Source organism: Oncorhynchus masou, chromosome 18 (genome assembly GCF_036934945.1).
Source record: "Oncorhynchus masou masou isolate Uvic2021 chromosome 18, UVic_Omas_1.1, whole genome shotgun sequence".
NCBI classification, from domain to species: domain Eukaryota; kingdom Metazoa; phylum Chordata; class Actinopteri; order Salmoniformes; family Salmonidae; genus Oncorhynchus; species Oncorhynchus masou.
The window spans coordinates 54,297,955-54,313,061 of NC_088229.1; the positions used below are offsets into that span (position 1 = coordinate 54,297,955).

Genomic DNA, 15,107 nt, shown 5'->3' on the forward strand with positions numbered 1-15,107 from the left:
GGCACATGCTTTACATTTCTATTGCGAACTCTGTAGCGCTTCAGCTTTACAAATTGAATAGAGCCCCAATTTACCTAGCAATCTGAAAAGAGAAGACAAATAGCTGACATTGAGTGACTGACCTACACAAGAGGATTTAGAAATGTCAGGTGTATTATACTATTCTACAGTTGAGACTGAGTTCATAATAATAAGGCAAAGTAGTTCAGACTTTGAGTAGAAGTTGTTGATTCAGCAAAATGATTAGAAAATACTCAAATACAGAGAAAATAAGAATTTAACGCACAAAGAGTTAAATAAGCATGTATATGAGACCAGGTCTGGTGTGTTTGCATGTGTGAATGGCCAAACTGAGCTCCACAGCGATCTTAAGCTGAACGTCACTTACTGTGACCTGATGAGAGCTGGCCAACCTGACGAGAGCGGGTAACTCTGGGTAATTCCTAAGCTCCTCATTTATTTGTGGTAATGTAGCCACTAGAACGACTGAAACTTGTTAATTACTGGATATTTAGTGGCATTCTTCGGTGACAGCCCCTCCCTGGTGTGTGTCACTCGTGCTGTCATGCCATACAGAAAGCAGTGGCTGCTGGTGTAGGGAGAAATGAGGATGGCATTTCTTCCTCAATCAGCCTGCTCTGACAGAAAGGCATGAACCTGCCACTATGACAAACAGATGGATTATGAAATATTGTTTCTCATGGATTAAGGGAACATGCGCTCTCTCTTGGGAGTTAAGTTTGGCACCCCTAGTTTCGAGAAAGCTGAGTAAAATACACAGTAGGATTTGTCAGCATATTTTATTATGTCAGTCAAGGAGAAATCATCTCAAACAAAATGATGGTATACTCTGAATATTGACGTGAGATGTTTTTTCTCCCTCGGGCATAAATAGTTTGGAAGTTATAGAATATATTAAGTATATTTCCTCAGGGAACTGTTTTCCTAGCTAGGAATGAATAGTATTAACTTTCAAAATGGGGGTACACTGCTTTTTGCAGCTTTATTTGAATATTCCTACTATACTGTATGTGTGCTTTGTATAAGGGTGTTAAATTGTACACTTAAGCCTATCCTTATAGAGGAAGATCCGCACTAGCTCAATTGAAATTTAAAGGCAATGTTTCTGCGTTCGCAAATTCACGGTAAACACTGCATATGTTGGCTCAATAAGAAATGCCCTTTCAATTTCAATCGTGCTATAATGCAGATCTTCCATGATACGGATTGAATCTAGCCCTTAATAGGTGTCAGGATGTATTTTTTACTGCTTTTTAAATGATCTCAAGATGTTATTTGGTTGCGAATAATGAATTGATTTGAGGTTGAAAATACACAAAACAATTTATCTTCCAACATAAACATGCCTGAACTTGGAGAAAAAAAACACCACGTCAACCAAAAACAATTAATAGATATATTCTTTTATCTGAAAACGTATATGCCCAGTATGTAATAGTAAGTCAAAACATCCAACCGTGCATGTGAATCAGTCGGCCTCGACCTGTCATGCAAGTACAGTATTTGTCTATACAATCTACAGTATCTCGAATAGAATGTTAACATATTGTCGATACCTTTTCCTTAGGAAAAAGAATAAACAACTTCAGCATGCAATGAGGTAACAGGTCATAACAGCCAATTCCTCTGCGAGGAAGCCTAAATGTATACTTTAACTTGTATCCTTACTTATAGGAGTTATCTCTGTGTGAGTGCAGAAGTTGTTAGACCCCTCTTTCCAGGTGAGCTCTAGTCTGGTTCGGAGTGCAGTGACACAGCTCTATTCAGAACACATCATTCAAATTATATACTCTATGGCTGACTCGAAGGTCGACATTTTATCTTTTCGAAATTCTTATGAAACTCATCTTGTGCTCAATAACCAGCTGTGGGGGAACAGGTTTAAGGTAGATTCATGTTTTGTGGTTTTGAAATATCAATTGGCTTCATCTCGACTGAATATCTTACGGGAACCCACTAATTCACAGATGTGTATGGCTCCGTCCCAAAAAGGCACCTTATTCCCTATATAGTGTACTACTTTCGACCAGACCCCTATGGGCCCTGGTCCAAAGTTGTGCACTATATAGGGAATAGGGTGCCATTTTGGACGCACTCTATCACTAGCTTACTGCTTGTAGTACTGCTTGACAAATGAATGTGTAAATAGTCGTCTTTTGGTTAAACAAGCAAATGCCGCTGTGTGTAGTATAGAGATTTATTCATGATGTTCATAATTGGACACCTTTATGCTGCGTTTACAGAAGCAGCCCAATTCAGATCTTTTGCCAGTTATTTGCATATCTGATACCTATCTGATCTTCTTCCTTACCGTGTAAACAGCAAAAGACCACATGGAATCAGATCTGTTGACTTCCGATTTATACCATCTCCATATGTGGAGCTGAATCCTGATACAAACCCGATCCTCCATATGTGACCTCTGTCTGGACGCTCAGATCAGATTTCTTTGCTCTGAAATGTTACTTTTTTTTTACCATGATAACCACCCTAATATTTAAAGGAACAGTGACAGGAAATGAGAATTGCATCTGTGTGCTACTTCAGAGGCTACATCAGTGTGAGCAGAGAGGAGGTAAAATGAGAAGTTTCACTCTCTTGCCAAAAATCTATCCAAAATAAGCCCAAAGTGTTTCTATGGGCTTATTTTGGACCTAAGGTTGTCGCCTGCCTTCCGCCTTTGGGACAACGACTCCCACTGTTATGATGGAGACATGAGCGTTATACACAGATCTCTGGTGTGAATGGGCAAATCTGATATGGGTCACATGTAAAACTTGAGTGTAGACAAAAAAGATCAGATATAGAACGAAAATCAGATTTGGGTTCTTGTGGCTGTGTAAACACAGCCATAGTATGGCTATGGTAAGCAGCCTCCAACCTTAATCTGAAAAAAATTGAAAGCGTTTTTTAAATAACGACTGTTCATCAAATAGAAAACAGTAACTGCTTTCTGGATTTTTAACCTATTTTCTTGAGACCTTAATATGTTTTGGTTGCATTCTTTGATTACTTTTGTAAAGGTAGCCATTTCAACCAAGTGTAATGTTGTTTCATTGAACTGAATTAAACATTTTTATATATTAATAATATAATCATGGTTTGTATTTGATTAATTCCCCTTTTTAGAGGACTTGTGTAGGAACGTAATAATGACCCCTGTTCCACGCTAACATTTGATCGAGGTGTTACAGCCAAGAACCTCTATTTAGGTCACAATCACTTCTAACCTCGAACGGGATTTCAACTTCAATAATACACATGTTCAGGTTGATCTTTCAATCGAAAGAGAGAAACTCTAAAAAAGACACACTTGATCAAATCCAAGAAAACGCACAAAATGACATGCGTTTGCATAGTAAAAGCTGTAAGTCGCTTGAACGCAGACTAACAAGTGACCCCCCCCCCAAAAAAATGGGGGAAAACACGCCACACGTTAAGAACACTCAAAAGTGCATGTCCGTAGTGTTGCACAATGTACCACAGTCCCTATAATGCTCTGTATCATGCCCACTTTTCTTGTCTTTTGTAAAGATTCTGTTCCCTGTCCAGTTTTTAGTTCCCCGTGATGGTGGTTGGGGTTGAGTTGTTGGGGCCAAATGTAGGGCCAAGTGTAACCTTTTCACACTATCGTACCAGCGCAGACCCTAGTGTGCTGGCCCAGATATTTTATTCTCTCTTGTGTGGAAAGGGCACTAGTCCGTCAGGTCCAGGCACCAGGACTGCTCTGTGCACTGAGTCTGAGCTCCCAGGCTGGATCTCCTCGACCTGGTCCCGGGGCTCTCGCTGTCCCTGCTCTCCGTGGAGCCCCCATTCCCCAGCAGGCACTCCAGACTGGTGTGTCCCACCGCTGCCGAGTCTCCCAAGGGGATGTGGGGAGGAGCGCAGTTGTCCTGCCTAGGAGGAGAATCTGAGTCCTGGGAACAGACGGACGATGGCCTGGGGAAGGAGGGGGCAGTTCCAGGGCTGGAGTGGACAGACAGACTGTGCAGGTCCTCGTCAAGGAGGCTGGAGGTGGATGTGTATTGCTGGGGGAAGGCATGGCTTGGAACCCCGTCAAGCCCCAGGACTGCAGCAGGTTCCCCCAGGGTAGGCCTTGCAGGGTGTAAAAGGGGTTCTGAGGCTAGGTAGATGTGCGGGTAGGTGCTGGGGTAGGTATCCAGGAGGCTGTGAGTAGACGTGGGAGCACCAGACAGCAGACAGCTGTACAAACCGCTGCTAGGCGGCTGCAGACACAAGCTGGGTTGGGACTGGCTAATGCTAACTGGGCTAGTGTCAAGGCCAGGGTGACTGTCGCCAAAGTCCTCATGCCCAGCAGTGGTAGCCGTGCCTGGGCTACCACCACTCTGTAAGGTTGGGCTAATGCTAAGCAAGGAAGGGCCAGTCCAGGGATGGGGTGAGGTTCTACCAGATCCCCGGCAGGGTCCTGGCACGGCCGCCGAGTCTGTCACATGGTAGAAGCTAGGGGGCCCTGGGCTGGAAGACTGAGGTTGGGTCTGGTAGTGGCCCTCTGGCTGTCCACCCCCTGTGGCCCTAGCCTGGCAGCTCCCACCTGGAGCCTCACTGTAGCCCCAGCAAGGGTGGAGTGTGTCTGCGTGTCCCCCCTCCATGCTCTCAGGGTCCTGATGGAGGTGCAGGCTGCTGGGGGCCAGGTCGTAGACTGTGCCAGTGCTGGCGGTGCGGTTGGGGTGGGAGACCATTTGGACGGCGTAGGGATAGGAGGAGGACAGGGAGGCTGTGTAGCGATGCATAGCCACCTGGGCCTGGAGAAGGTGCATCATGTGATGGAGGTCCTTGGTCAGCTGAGACACTTCGTTGTTCAAGTTGCCCATCTAGGAAGAGAGAACATATACTCAGGGGTTAGACTGGGGAGGGGAAAGCGACAACATATGAATGTATTCAGACCTTTGATCTGCATGTTGAAGGCGAATATTCATGCAAGTCTCCCACTGACGTCACTAAATGATTCACGCGAAAGTCATAGTTTAGTGCGAGGGTCACAAGTCTGAATATCTCAATATGTAAATACATCCATACTTTACATATGTCTGAAATGAACATGGCACAGGAGCCACTTTTCATAGCACGACCCAAACGGCAGCGACTTTTGTTCTCTCAAGCATATATCTTTGCAACTCATTTCCAGCCCTCACAGCGTGACTCTTACTCTCTCTGAAGCTTGCACAAAGTACGCCTATCCAACACTGACCAGCTACTGTTCCCTGTGACTAAGAAATGACCTGTTTTCACATGCATCCACAAAACTCCCAAGAGAGAGAGGGAGGGAGGGACTGTAACGATTCAAAAAGGGAGGAAAGTGGGAGGGAGGGTAGAAGGAATCCGAGGAGAATGTTAGGGCGGGTTGGGTTGTCATCATCAGGTATTTTTGGTATTGTCGAGTCAGCGCTTGCAGGTTTTTCTCTGCAATGCAGAAGCACCCTGCTGATTAATTAATACCCACTTCAGACAAGGCCTACCTAGAACCATCTGTATACTCCAGCACCACCTGCCACACATTTGCATCCACATTAGGGATGGAAGAACACATTGTGCTACATAAAGGTGGAAATTGCATAGAATGTAATAGAATAAAGTCAATTTGAGTTGAATAGAATTTGGATAGAATAGGAATATAATAAAATACAATAGAGTTGGAATAGAATTGAAATCCAGAGATTGTGGTGGATACCGATGTGTATTTATATGCATTTATTAAGGGTTAATACATTTTCTTCAGAGAGAATTTATGAGCCTAGGTAACACGTTTGTTAAATCACAAGAAGGTTAACCGTTCAAGCTACGATTTGTACTTTCGGTCGTTCTTTGTAGTATCTCCAAGTGGTTCACATATAATCCAAGATGTGGCGTTGAATGTGCAAATATGCTAATTCCTAATGCTATAGATATTTTCACTAATTGCAGTACTGCATCACCAATTGTTGTTAGTATTTTAGTCAACATTTATTGTACACATGCATATTCATGCTCTTATTATACATATTGCGTCGGTATACCCATTCCAGGTTTCTGTCTAAGGGGGGCTTCATTTTAAAGGGGCCAACTGCAGTGCAAGTGAATGATGAAACAAAGAGAATGTGTAGAGATGTTGCACACTTGTAAGGGTCCATATAAGGGCATACATAAGATGATGCATATGTCAAACTATTACGAAGTCTGGTAAAGAAGCTAGGCAAATGGACATATGCAAATAAAAAAGTACTACAATTAGGTGTTCAAATCCTGTCGTGCCCTTCAGCAATTGAATTTGTTGTATGAACATCAGGCCTTCACTGCCTTGTACAGAATATAGAAAATCTATGAAAGTGACTTTAGACAGAAGTGTCTGCTCAGCAAGACATAGGAGTAGTCTCAGCAGGAAACATAGGAGTAGTTTCAGCCAGAAAGCAGTAGTAGTCTCAACAAGAAGCATAGGAGTAGTCTCAGCAAGAAAGTAGTTGTAGTCTCAACAAGAAACATAGGAGTAGTCTCAACAAGAAACATAGGAGTAGTCTCAGCAAGAAACATAGGAGTAGTCTCAGAAAGAAAGTAGTAGTAGTCTCAGCAAGAAACATAGGAGTAGTCTCAGCAAGAAATATAGGACTAGTGTTCTCTTTCTCACTCAGCAGTTAGGCTGCACTGAGGCTTACTCTACTGTAATGTACGGTACCTTCTGGTTGAGCTGACTGATGCTCTGTCTAACCTCTTCCGACTCCAGAAGCAAAGTGGCGTTCACCTGCCTCGTATCTGTGGAGGAAGAAACAGAAGAAGACAAATACCTCTTTGGCTCATAAAACAAGGAATAGGGTTAATTTGTTGTTTGGTATGATTGATATGTTGAGTGGCTGTGTGTGATTGATTGATTTACAATACTGGAGTGTGCTAGCGAATATAATTAAAAGTTGACACTTCATCTATGGCATTGATACGTATATGTTTCCCCTTGCATCTGTGTCTGGTGTGAGCTAGTTCATGGCGAGCTTTAGTAACTCAAAAAGCTATTTTACATGGGAATCAGAATGACTGTTCGGGATCTTTAAGACAAAACTGCAACTTGGCCACTCAGGAACATTCACTGTCTTCTTGGTAAGCATCTCCAGTGTAGATTTGGCCTTGTGTTGTAGGTCATTGTCCTGCTGAAAGGTGTATTCATCCTCTCCCAGTCTCTGGTGTAAAGCAGAGGTTTTCCTCAAGGATATTGTGCCTTGTTGCATACAAATGCACGTTTTGGGATATTTTTATTCTGTATATTTGTATTCTTCTTTTCATTTAGGTCATTATTGTGGAGTGACTACAATGTTGTTGATACATCCTTAGTTTTCTACCATCACAGGCATTGAACTCTCGCTGTTTTAAAACCACCAATGCTAGCATAACTAAGCAGTTTCATACCTACAGCTCAGTTCAGAAGGACGATTATCTTTGATGTGTCCGGATGGTTTAATATATAAACTCTGCAATGACAACAAGCTCAGTCCGATGATGCTGTGACACAATGCCCCAGACCATGATGGACCCTCCACTCCCAAATCAATCCCGCTCCAGAGTACAGGTCTCGGTGTAACGCTCATTCCTTCGGCGATAAACGTGAATCCGACCATCACCCCTGGTGAGACAAAAACGTGACTCGTCAGTGAAGAGCACTTTTTGCCAGTCCTGTCTGGTCCAGCGACGGTGGTTTTGTGCCCATAGGCGACGTTGTTGCCGGTGATGTCTGGTGAGGACTTACTTGCCTTACTACAGGCCTACAAGCCCTCAGTCCAGCCTCTCTCAGCATATTGCAGACAGTCTGAGCACTGATGGAGGGATTGTGCGTTCCTGGTGTAACTCGGGCAGTTGTTGTCATCCTGTACCTGTCCCACAGGTGTGATGTTCGGATGTACCGATCCTGTGCAGATGTTTTTACACGTGGTCTGCCACTGTGAGGACGATCAGATGTCCGTCCTGTCTCCTTGTAGCACTGGTGTCTCATAGTATGGACATTGCAATTTATTGCCCTGACCACATATGCAGTTCTCATGCCTACTTGGAGCATGCCTAAGGCACGTTCACGCAGATGAGCAGGGACCCTGGACATCTTTCTTTTGGTGTTTTTCAGTCAGTAGAATGGCCTCTTTAGTGTCCTAAGTTTTCATAACTGTGACCTTAATTGCCTACCGTCTGTAACCTGTTAGTGTTTTAACGACCGTTCCACAGGTGCATGTTCATTAATTGTTTATGGTTCATTGAACAAGCATGGGGAACAGTGTTTAAACCATTTACAATGAAGATCTGTGAAGTTATTTGGATTTTTATGAATTATCTTTGAAAGACAGGGTCCTGAAAAAGGGACATTTCTTTTTTTGTTGAGTTTACTACTGTTCAAAATGTTAGGGTCACTTAGAAATGTCTTTGATTTTCAATGGAAATCACATTTTTTTGCCATTAACATCATATTGATCAGAAATACAGTGTAGACATTGTTAATGTTGTAAATGACTATTGTAGCAGGAAACGGCTGATTTTTGATGGAATATCTATGTATTATCAGCAACCATCACTCCAGTGTTCCAATGTCACGTTGCGTTAGCTAATCCAAGTTTATCATTTTAAAAGGAATAAGAAAACCTAGAAAACCCTTTTGCAATTGTTAGCACAGTTGAAAACTGTTGTTCTGATTAAAGAAGCAATAAAACTGGCCTTCTTTAGACTAGTTGAGCATCAGTCTTTGTGGGTTCGATTACAGGCTCAAAATGGCCAGACACAAAGAACTGTCTTCTGAAACTCGTCAGTCTAATCTTGTTCTGAGAAATGAAGGCTATTCCATGCCAAGAAACTACTATTTAATGAAGCTGCCAGTTGAGGACTTATGAGGCTTCTGTTTCTCAAACTAGACACTCTAATGTACTTGTCCTCTTGCTCAGTTGTGCACCGGGGCCGCCCAGTCCTCTTTATATTTTGGTTAGAGTCAGTTTGCGCTGTTCTGTGAAGCGTATGCGGGCCAACTCGCAGTTTGATCTCTCTGTCTAAATTATTTTTCTTAACTACCCTAAACCATGTCTTCTGAGAGAAATGAATCCACTGATTTTTGTCTATTGTATATTTCTTTTACCATGTCCTTATTTCCCAAAACTGACTGTATGGGTCAGTATCTCTGTCAAAGTAGTCCCAATGTCTTTCCATTTGGATTCGTATTCTGAATTGCACCAACACACCAGAGGTCTCAATTGGACTGACACATATAATCTTTTAGGTTTGGTAAGGCCATACCCCCACAGTTTGTTGGTAATTGTAATGTTGCGTATCTAATTCTTGGTCTCTTACTATTCCAGATTAACCTTGATATCCGTTTATCCCGTTCCCTAAACTATTTAGGCGGGATTTCTATGGGCAGTGATTGGAACAAATACAGTAACCTCGGCAGGATGTTCATTTTGATTGTTTCAATTCTACTGCGAAGATCTAAGGGAAGTGAATTCCACCTGTCTAGGTCATCATATATTTTCTTGTTAATGTGATCGTAATTCATGCAATAAAGTTTGGGTGGATCTTTTGGTAAATTTTCTCCCAAATATTTAATGGATGAAGAGGTCCAGGTGAAGTTATACCTGCTCTTCAGCTCTTCCTGTGGGGTATAAGTATATACTAGGGATTGGGTCTTGTGTACGTTAAGCACATACCCTGAATATGTTCCAAATGTTTGTAAAACATCCATCAATCTAGGTACACTTGAGCCTGGGTCTTTAAGGAATAACAGAACGTCATCAGCATACATGCATATCTTATGTTCACTGCCTCTTATTGTTATTCCCTCTAAGGTTGGGTCCTGTCTTATTGCCTGTGCTAATGGTTCTAGGTACAAGGAGAAGAGCGTGGGTGAAAGATTACAGCCTTGTCTTGCCCCTCGCTCTAATTTTATCGTTTGTGTCAAATGTCCATTTATCTTTATTCTAGCGGTCGGACATGAATACAGTGTTTTGATGCACTCTCACTTCTTTGTTGAAACAATCTTTCCATAACTTGGAATAGGTAATCCCATCCCACTGAATCAAATGCTTTTTCTGCATCTAAGCTGATTAATATTGCACTTGTCTTATTCTGAGTAATGTCCATGACATAGTGTTCTCCTTATATTGTCCTGTGTCTGCCTATTTTGTATGAAACCAGTTTGATCTCCGTCAATCAATTCTGGGATTATGTTCTCCATTCTTTTGGCTATTATTGATGCATATAGTTTATAATCTGTGTTAAGAATTGCGATAGGTCTATATGAACTGCATTCTTTCTTATCTTTACACTCATTTGGGATTACTGATATGATGGCCTCTCTCCATGACGGTGGGAGACCCCCCTCCCTCAGAGTCCAGTTAAAACAGGCCTTAAGTAGATCATATGTGTAATATGATTCAAATGCATTCTGTATTTCATCTAATTTGCATGTGATCTTTTTTGTTTTGGAGGCTGTCAAGGCTGGCTGAAGGACTGGACCAAAGTGCAGCATGGTAAGCGTACATTTTCTCTTTATTAAAAAATGACGCTGACAAAAACAAAGAACAAAGAACAAACCGTGAAGCTTTGGGCTATGTGCCCTGAACAAAGACAAAGTTAACTTCCCACAAAACAGGTGGGGGAAAAGGGTACCTAAGTATGGTTCTCAATCAGAGACAACGATAGACAGCTGCCTCTGAGAACCACACCCGGCCAAACGCATAGAAATAGAAAATCATAGAACATAGACTGCCCACCCAAATCACACCCTGACCAAACCAAAATAGAGACATAGAACGCTCTCTACGGTCAGGGCGTGACAGGGTCTTTTATTTTGAAAATGGTATTCTATGCTTCCTGAGTTTCCATGATAGTAATTTAGTTGCCTTTGAGCTTCATAATATCGTTGTTTCAGGAACCTAAGCTTTTTCTCTACTTCTTCTCTATAAATCTGGTCAATTTCCTGTTTTACCTTTTGAATCTCTCGTAATATAAGAGGTTCTTTGTATTGACTATGAGATCATTCTAAGTTTCTTCGGGTTTCCTGTAATTTCAGCAGTTTCTGTGCTTTACTCTTTTTCTTGAGAGATGATGTGGCTATGATCTTCCCTCTAATAACCGCCTTAGCTGAATCCCACAATATAGCAGGAGATACTTCCCCATTATCATTATTCTCCAGATAGATGTTCAATTCTGTCTTTATTGATTCCTTGAACGCTGAATCATTCAGCATGCTTGTATTAAGTCTCCATATAGTATTTATTGGTTTGCTATCAAGGTGTAGAGTTAGGTAAACTCCATTATGATCTGATAAGTCTCTCTGCCCAATCCAACAATCCTTAAGCCTGTGTATCTGCACTGTACATTAAAAAAAGTAGTCTAACCTGGAGTATTCAGTGTGGCGGGCTGAGTAAAAAGTATATTCCTTATCGGTCTTGTGGGTGTCACGCCATACATCGAGCAGTCCTAGATCCTGCAGTATCCTATTGATCTTGTTGGCAACTCGGCTCATTTTCCTATTTTGGTTTGTGCTGTCCAATTTTGAGTTTAGAATTGTGTTAAAGTCCTCTCCACAGATAAAAGTGCCAGTGGTTTCTGTGGCAATTAAATCAAACACCTTCCCGTAGAAGACCATGTCACTCCCTGGGGGTGCGTATACATTAAATAATGTAACTTCCTTGTTATCCAGTACAAATCTACCCTCCTTGTCTTTTATTTCTGACATAAACTCAAAATTAACTGAATTTGGGATCAAAATTGTTCCTATATCCCATTTTCTTGAGTTTCTCATGTTCAGGTGTGGATAAGTGAGTTTCCTGCCAGAATAGTATGTCAACTCTCTCCAGTTTCATCTTCGCTATTACCTTACTTCTCTTGATGGCAGTCTGTTTACATTGAGACTTATGACCTTAAATTCCCGATGATGCATCGATATAAATGTAAAAAACCTGTGAACCATATCTGCCTGCCTATCATGAACCGAAAAATGAACGAAAAATCAAGAACGATAATAAAGTAAAACAAAGTGGGAAAATAGTTTGGTATTTGGACTCCCATGTCAGAGGACTGTCTCTTGCCTCTGGGGTTTGAGGGGATGAGCCTGTCCGCAGGATGGGCCCCTTGCTCAGATGTGAAAATGCGTGACATAGTCACAAAAAAGACCTGGTGGAACCGAAAATAATAAGGGCGCCTATTTCATTGCTTATACACATCGGTTAATTACAAGTGAGAACTAAATCGGTCATCATGAATCCTCCCCTTGATATGCCCTTCTGTCGCCCCGTTGTCAATGTGTCATTAATCCTCAGCTAATATATATGTTATTAACGTGACGCTACTTAGTGTGTTTGTAAAGAACACATTCTTTTGGCTACTCACCCTTGTTCAGCATTAGGGGAAAATAGGGGATATATTTTACCTATTGTAATGTCAACCGTAACAAGCCCAAACTAGTTTTGATTGAATTACATTGCCCAATATGTCCTTTACTGCCTTGTCTCACCTCTGTAGACACCTGAGATGTCATTTCATTTCTCTAACTTATATTCTGCATATGGGACAGCATGATGTCTGCCCCAGTTTGAACCCCACGTTCACCTTCAAGCCATCTGGCTCCCCGGTGAGACTCCCGCAGCGGGTGCGGTCAGGGTGCGGTCAACGCAGGGTTTAAGACGGGTTTAGCGTTACCTTCACTGGGACGTCCCGTGGTGCTGGCCTTGGGCCCACTGTGCTCCATGTTGAAGAGGAACGTGCGACCATTGTCCTCGATGCCGTCGACAACCCTGGCAGGGAGGGGGGAGGGAAACAGTAACAGTAGAGCCCCTTTCAATTATCAAATTATCATCCGTCGCCACACGACCCAAGGAGCCGCAATGGGAGCCCCACTGGCAGCTGCACATGCAGGATTAACCTGAGTAGAGCTGAAACTCTCTGGGCCGGAGGACATCGGAGCCTTATGGGCCACATTACAGTATTGCCTTCATGTGGGGCTCACTAGACACCGTCCTATACATGATGAATATGGATGGATGGTGTGTGGTAGGGGCTGGATGAAATTAGATAATCTTATTGCTTTACTAAAGTGGTTTGAGATCTGGTGAGATATTAAATTGGCTTTAAATGCTATTGGAGAAGCTTGTAAATGCAATCCCATATCATTACACAGTGTATACACTGCTATTTAGTTACAATTGCACTATGGAAATGTGGTTGACGTTTAAAATGTTTTACTGCAATTTGTCCTGTTTAGCCTTGGTGAATTACTCTTTACCAAACAAAATGACTATATCACAGTATCCACACTAGCACACTACTTAATACACTTTGCCAATGCTGTACATCACTTAATATTACCTAGTCCACAAGTTTGGATATTCAGACAGCGATAAAGTGAAAGTCCAACAAAACTTGGGCCTCTGTGTGTGTGGTCTACCTTGGACTGAGGTCCGGCGGTACAAAATAGCTGACAGTGGGAATCAGCAGCTTGGAAGGCTTGCGGCCCTGACTCCCTGCCCCCAACTCCCCTGAGGTAGGGGGACTAGCAGGGGCTGCCACTGGGACACTGTGCTCCTTTTTCGGCAGCGGCTGTGGGGAAGACAGGCTGTGGCCCCGTGGTAGGCCTCCCCGGCTCAGGTTGGGAGAACGGCAGCGCCTCAGGGCATTGAACTGCCTTAGCTCGTCACCCAGCAGGTTGCCCAGGGAGGTGCGGCGCACGGGGCTGCTCAGGCTGGGCAAGAGGAGGTTTGCGCGACGGGTGCGGGACGCTGGTGATAGGTGGTAGTACTCATCTGAGTCGTCATGGAGACCTCCTTTTGTCTCAATGATGGACGGGAGCTTGTGCTCTGTGGAACCTCGGCGGTTCTGGGCGGCAGGGGGAAAAAAGAAAATTTATCAATTTCTCATATTTATTTCAACCTTATTTTTTTATATATTTTGCAAAAGGGGGGGAAATAAGACTGTTGCTTATTGGATAAGTCTAGAAAGTCCTTTCGCTGTTTTAGTCCTTTTTCTTTCATTTCACACCTAATGAACATGCTGAGAACATGTTCTCATTTGCAGAGGGATGAGTGGAATTGAATAAACCAATTGGAAGCTGGGGATTATATGATATGATTCAAGTTCTTTATATTGAATTCATATGTAGTTTTATCAAACTACGGGTGGAAAGGAGAAATTGCAAGGTTGATGCTGTTGCTGAATCTTTATATGATAAAACAAAAACATGTGACACTGAAGGAGAATTCAATTGGGCAAGCGAGGTGTCACAAAAACATTAGCCAAACCTACATTCATAAGCCCATAAGGCTTATTATTAACAAAGATATTGACCCAGTTAGCGATCTGACTCCAGGGAGTGAACCGTTTTCTCTGCTCCAAATGAGTTCCAACCTTTAGGGGAAGTCCTGGGTCTTATTCATTAGGGCATAATGGGAAACATTTCAAAACGTGAAACAAAAAAATGTGTCCAAGTAGTCCCTCTCTGTTCCAGTCCGCTTCCTTCCATTTGGTGCCTAATGAACCAGACCCTGGCGACTGGCTGGCGCTAAACCCTACAGAGAAGTTATAGCAACATGATCCGGATTTTTTTTTACAAATCCAAAACACACTTCAGAAAATGTGCATTACAATTTTGCCCACGAATGCAATTCTATTACAATCATCAAGTCATGACAGAAACCCATGTTATACAGATCCAGTTGAAGTCGGAAGTTTACATACACCTTAGCCAAATACATTTTAAACTCAGTTTTTCACAATTCCTGCCATTTAATCCTAGTAAAAATTCTTAGGATCACCACTTTATTTTAAGAATGTGAATAATAGTAGAGAGAATTATTTCTTTCAGCTTTTATTTCTTTCATCACATTCCCAGTGGGTCAGAAGTTTACATACACTCAATTAGTATTTGATAGCATTGCCTTAAAATTGTTTAACTTGGGTAGCCTTCCACAAGCTTCCCTCAATAAATTGGGTGAATTTTGGCCCATTCCTCCTGGCAGAGCTGGTGTAACTGAGTCAGGTTTGTAGACCTCCTTGCTGGCACATGCTTTTTCAGTTATGCCCACAAATTTTCTATAGGATTGAGGTCAGGGCTTTGTGATGGCCACTCCAATACCTTGACT

General features: G+C 42.5%; 1 protein-coding gene across 1 annotated transcript in view; it reads right to left on the minus strand.

Moving 5' to 3' along the window:
- Positions 1–3,426: 3,426 nt before the first annotated feature.
- Positions 3,427–15,107, minus strand: part of kcnh4b (potassium voltage-gated channel, subfamily H (eag-related), member 4b) — a 62,792-nt gene continuing 51,111 nt past the window's right edge. The window contains exons 13-16 of the mRNA XM_064923716.1: positions 13,418–13,845; positions 12,673–12,767; positions 6,689–6,765; positions 3,427–4,853 (exon numbers count right to left, since the gene is read on the minus strand). Of these exons, the coding sequence (XP_064779788.1) occupies positions 3,717–4,853; positions 6,689–6,765; positions 12,673–12,767; positions 13,418–13,845 (1,737 nt within the window). The 3' untranslated portion in view covers positions 3,427–3,716. The remainder of the gene's footprint in view (positions 4,854–6,688; positions 6,766–12,672; positions 12,768–13,417; positions 13,846–15,107) is intronic.